Here is a 5,356-nt window from a genome sequence, read left to right as displayed (position 1 = left end):
TCACTCACTCACTCACTCACCACTCACTCACTCACTCACTCACTCACTCACTCACTCACTCACACTCACTCACTCACTCACTCACTCACTCACTCACTCACTCACTCACTCACTCACTCACTCACTCACTCACTTTTACTTACTTGCAGGCTCGTTTTATTTTGATGTTGAGACCTCGTAATTCGGGTTACCCCATTTCCAAGTTAACCATTTCGCTGTTTGTTTCGATGCGGTGACCAAATCATTTACTTATAAACGACAATTTGATATGTATATTAGATGGCAACCATTATGTATGTGTGTATGTTGTTCATGAAGTGGAATGTTTGAAAAGGTTTTTAATCAAATAACATTACATTATGTTTGGCCTTTCTGCTTGTCATTGCAGTTTCCATTGTATTTCTGAAAGTGTAAATAGTCGGCTAACCAGATCCGGAATCTCAAATACCAATGTACAGTCCATGACATTTTCCTTTACAATCGTTATCTCAAGAGTAAAACTAATATGTGTATCAAAGTATTAAAATAACAAATGAATGCAATAACGAACATGATATCAGTGCTTGTTCCTTTGTTGTCTATATAATAAAAATAGTTTTAAAACAAACGAATTTACTGAATATAATTAATGGTATAACAATATGCCTTTGTTGTTTAAGGCTGCAATATGTAACTTTGAAACCTAAAAGATACAACAATGGTTGTACATGATTTTGTGTCAAACTGGTCATTATATGATGTATCGAAATGACCACTATTATTAAAATAACAAACAAAATAACAACAAACAGGATATAAGTGTTTGTTTCTTATTTGTCTTTATGTTAGAAATGAACGTGGTAACAAATGAATGTAATAACAAACGAATGAAACGAGGATACAACAATGGTTATACTTGATTTTGATCTTTTGGACATTTGAGGTTACCTGTGTAAGCAATGAAATATACAAAACCGTTTGTACTACGTCGTTAGTTATGCAGTGATATAGTTGTCATTGTGAGTTGAAGAACACGCGATGTGAAAATTGCCTGGCCTTTATCGATTATTAATAGGTTTAAACAGATCTAGTGATGATTTAAAAAAATAAAAAAGCATACTATAAAAACTATTAAAAACAATTATTGCGAAGTGATGTATTTGGTGATAGCAAAAAGCGGGGTGGTGTACGCATATACTTAGTAAATATACATTCGTGCTGCAGTGCTAAAAGCCTAAATAATCCCACCGACGGTTCATACGTATACATGTTAAATGCAGACTCCTTATTTCAAATTGCGTTAGGATGGACAAAAGGATGACACAGGTATGACGGCAAGGTTTGAAAGCAGACAAACTGACTGTGGGTGTTAACTGTTCAAATGTGTTCAAATCAACTATCAATTTCATTAAAGACCAGCGTTTATTTACAATGTGCTTTCTTTGTTCGTAGCCAGACCTCAAAGTAGTCGGTTGTCGGTGGTAAATCCCCATCACGTACTGAGGTCTGCATACAAGAACCGGAAGTGGCAACTGACCTGACACAACGAGCGGAATTTGAGGCGTAGTGTGGTTTGTTTACGTCTAAGAGGGCAGATCATTGTATTCGAGTGTGTGGCTGCACGTGTTATTGATAATGATTTTGAAAGAATTGCAGCTTTTGGACTATAATTGTTTACTGAAAGCGCGAGAAACCTTTCTAAGGTTGTTATTCTCAATACAGGTTAGACTGAAATAATGTTGTATATGAAACAAGATACCACAACGGTGACTTTTAATACTGATATTTAAAACGGCAACATGCCATGCCTTAGGTCATTCTAAAACGGTTCTGCATGTGTCTGCAATGAGGATAAGAGTGGTCTAGTGGTTTAGCTGTCTATTTGCGAAGATGTCATTATTGGTGAATACATCTGTAATAGTCGTGACCCGGAAATGACTCACTTGTTTTTTTCCAATAATTTGGTCACGTGATGGGGGTACAAATACAACCGCAATTTGCATTTATCAAAATGAGTACTGTTCTGTTTCGTAGCCGTTCTGTTGTCGACTTACAGCGTTATTTGAGAGAAAGGGGTGTCACATTTAGTGATTCTAGGAAACCTGCGTTAGTAGAACTCTGTAGTTTGGCAGAAGAGCTGAGGATTGATGTTGATTATTAGAAGATCGGTCTGAAGTCGTCTGTCAGAAGCTGATGCTGAGTGACATGTGCCTTGTGTCTCCACAACGTCTGTCTGGGACTAGCGATCTGTCTATTGTGCCAGTTCTGTCAATTTTTGACATTTACAATTACTTAATTACTTTCAATAACTATGATCACGCCTCCCTAAGGGCATATCACCAGTTTGAGGGATATTCTATGTTCCGAGATGGCTATACACGAGGTATTGAGACGGTGCCATATCCCAATACTGGTAAGACTCTGTCAGTATGTAGTTGTTTTATATACTATACTTTGATAATGATGATGATGCTGATGATGATGATGATGATGATAATGATGATGATGATGATGATGATGATGATGATGATGATGATGATGATGATGATGATGATGATGATGATGATGATGATGATGATAATGATGATGATGATGATGATGATGATAAAAATAATGTCATTATGCATGTACATTTATCACCATTTTGAAACAAATTATGTTTTAAATAACATACAAATTTCATGTGTGCAAATAAAATTAATATCATGAAGTTTAACAGCAAAGGTTATTTTTCAAATGTTTTATCAGACGCTTAATTAATTGTTATGCTTTCATTGCAAGTAAAAACAATATTCAGCAGCATATTGAATCATTGATGTATAAAATGTATGTTTTATACTTTGTTGCAGCCTTTGTTGCTGTGAAAGCCAATGTGAAACCCCAGACGAATGATAAAGATCCAATATCCAAGAGAGGCTACTACAGCTGTTGGATCATGATGAAGAACAGTGACGAGGGATCCATTCAATCTGCTTATTGCAGTTGCAAAGGAGGGTTATGGTCTAATTTACTCTTCCTTAACTACACTTCATGTTTAATACAGTACTTGTCACAGATGCAGAAAAGTATGTGGTCTGTCCTGGGAATCGGACCAGGGACCTGTTCTTGGAAGTTGTATGCTCTACCAACTGAGCTAATCAGCCCTGGATAACTGATATATTCAATTATTAGAACTGTGACATAGATTCCCTCTAACTTGCTGGACCATATATCCACTGGCTATATTTGTTAAACTGCAGTGCAGTCTCACTGACATGCAGGGTACTGGCCACGGTCCCTTGTTGGACACAATTTCTCACATACTCAGAAAAGTTTGAAGCCCGTCTAGAGATTGAACCCAGGACATCATGTGCACAAAAAATTATCTACCAACTTAGATAACTGGCCCTGGATAACTTTTATTCTCTGATCGGTATAACAGTTCAGTACCATGAACTTGAGTTATACAAAAACATCCGTAGATATAATCTAATATTGAATTTGTTATTTTAGATCATATTTTATCATAGCTCACTTATTGATACTCTTATATAAACCCACTCCAAATTATAAGATATAATTTGATGCCACATATTTATCTATAAGTTGGTTTAGGCATGGATGTTTTGTGGCTGCTCATCTTAATACCATTGCTTTTTAATAGCATTGATGGATGCTGTCGACATGTTGTGGCAACCCTCTTCGAAGTCCTTGACTTTGTAAAAGACTTCAAGAAGACCAGCTGTACTTCAGGGCCATGTATGTGGGTTCGGCGTGCTTCTCAGGCCAATCAACTTGGCAAACCTATTCCTGCCTCACAACTTGAGACTTCAATTATGGTGGAGCCCAGGTATATTTCATTTGTCTTTAGTTAATTTACTTTAAGATAAGTTCTATATTTAGCACCCACCATATGAAATTGAGTCAGAGGTAATAGGTGAACTAAATGTTTTCTAAAAATAACCAGGCTGTGTCTGTATTAGTGATGGGCACAGGCTAAGTACCTATTTTGAGTTAATATAAGAATTGGAAAAAAATAATTTCTCCTGCATTGTATGTTTTTTGAAAAATGCTCCCCTATTAACTAGAAACAGATGTACTGTGATTTTTGTAACATGTTTTAATGAAATATTAAAGGCTATAAAATATTAGATTAACATCCCTCGCCCATCTCTGAAACCCAATCAATAAGTTTATATATATTTACATATGTATATAGATGTATTTTTAAAGATGGAAATAAACTGCCAACACGCCCCATCTTAAGACAATTAACATTTCATACTCTGGCCTTTTCTTACTTGCCTATAGTTAAGGTTTTTGTTTCCTGTTTGCAGCACACAGACAGCAATGCCACTGTATTCGCCATTGTCTGACGAGTATCCAGTGCCTGATCCTAAGGATTTCCTTGAAAAAGTGAAAACTCATCAACCAACAGCCTGCGGATTACGTGCCATGTATGACTGCTCATATAAAAAGAATTGTACTTCATCACCTCTGAGCGTCAAAACACCAATGGAAAGAGCTGAACAATTTATTAAGGAACATAAATGTGAAAATATATCTTGTCACTGTTCTAATATATTTATGTTTTATTATCTTACTTATTCAGAGAATGAATGTGAGCAAATTGAACAATTAACAAGGGGTCAATCAAAAAATAATAACTGACATCGGATGAGAAAAGGACTATAAACTGCATCCAATTTTCATAAAATTACACATTCAACTGATTTAAATCGAACAGCAATTGCTTTACCAAAAAATTCAGTGTTTGCAGAACACTCTATACCAGACTCCATATTATTTGGACAGCGATTTGAAAATAAAGCCCGTGACATTTTTATAAAGACACATAGGTTTAAACATAAACATTGTTCTGTAAAAGTGCCTGGGCTTGTTGTTTATAATGAAGACCCAGTTTTAGCTTGTTCACCAGATGGAATAGTTGATTGCAAAATATGTGGGAAAATTTTGGTTCAAATAAAGTGTATGTATAAATATAAGTGTTTTCACCCTAAAAATGCCTTGAAACTTTCAAATGTCTGTGTTGAAGATGAAAACAATAATTTAACATTGAGGCGTTCACATACATATTTTGACCAAAATACAAGGACAAATGGGAGTAACTGGCCTCACGAAATGTGTGTTGGTTGGGTACACACACAAAGGGAATGCTTACATAACAGTTGACTTTGATGAGTCATTTTGGAATAATTCTAAAATAAATTGTTAAAGTTTTACACTGATGTATACTTTCCACTTTTGAAAAACATATGCTGTACAAATTGGAGGACAAATGCCTTGTCTGTGTTCATCTCATGTAGACAGCATAACAGTTTTATTACAACTGTTATTTAGAACATATGTTAAAAAAATTGTTGCTCTTGTGAGATCA

General features: G+C 35.4%; 1 protein-coding gene across 1 annotated transcript; it reads left to right on the top strand.

Moving 5' to 3' along the window:
* Positions 1 to 2,184: 2,184 nt before the first annotated feature.
* Positions 2,185 to 4,577, top strand: LOC128246395 (uncharacterized). The gene is made up of 5 exons (XM_052964580.1): positions 2,185 to 2,392; positions 2,829 to 2,973; positions 3,623 to 3,808; positions 4,296 to 4,415; positions 4,571 to 4,577. Exons 1-5 carry the CDS (start codon positions 2,185 to 2,187, stop codon positions 4,575 to 4,577), a joined length of 666 nt encoding a protein of 221 aa, XP_052820540.1.
* The last annotated feature ends 779 nt before the right edge of the window (positions 4,578 to 5,356 follow it).

Source organism: Mya arenaria, chromosome 9 (genome assembly GCF_026914265.1).
Source record: "Mya arenaria isolate MELC-2E11 chromosome 9, ASM2691426v1".
NCBI lineage: Eukaryota > Metazoa > Mollusca > Bivalvia > Myida > Myidae > Mya > Mya arenaria.
Note: the sequence above shows the minus strand (reverse complement) of the source record. Positions and strands in the feature narration are given on the sequence as shown.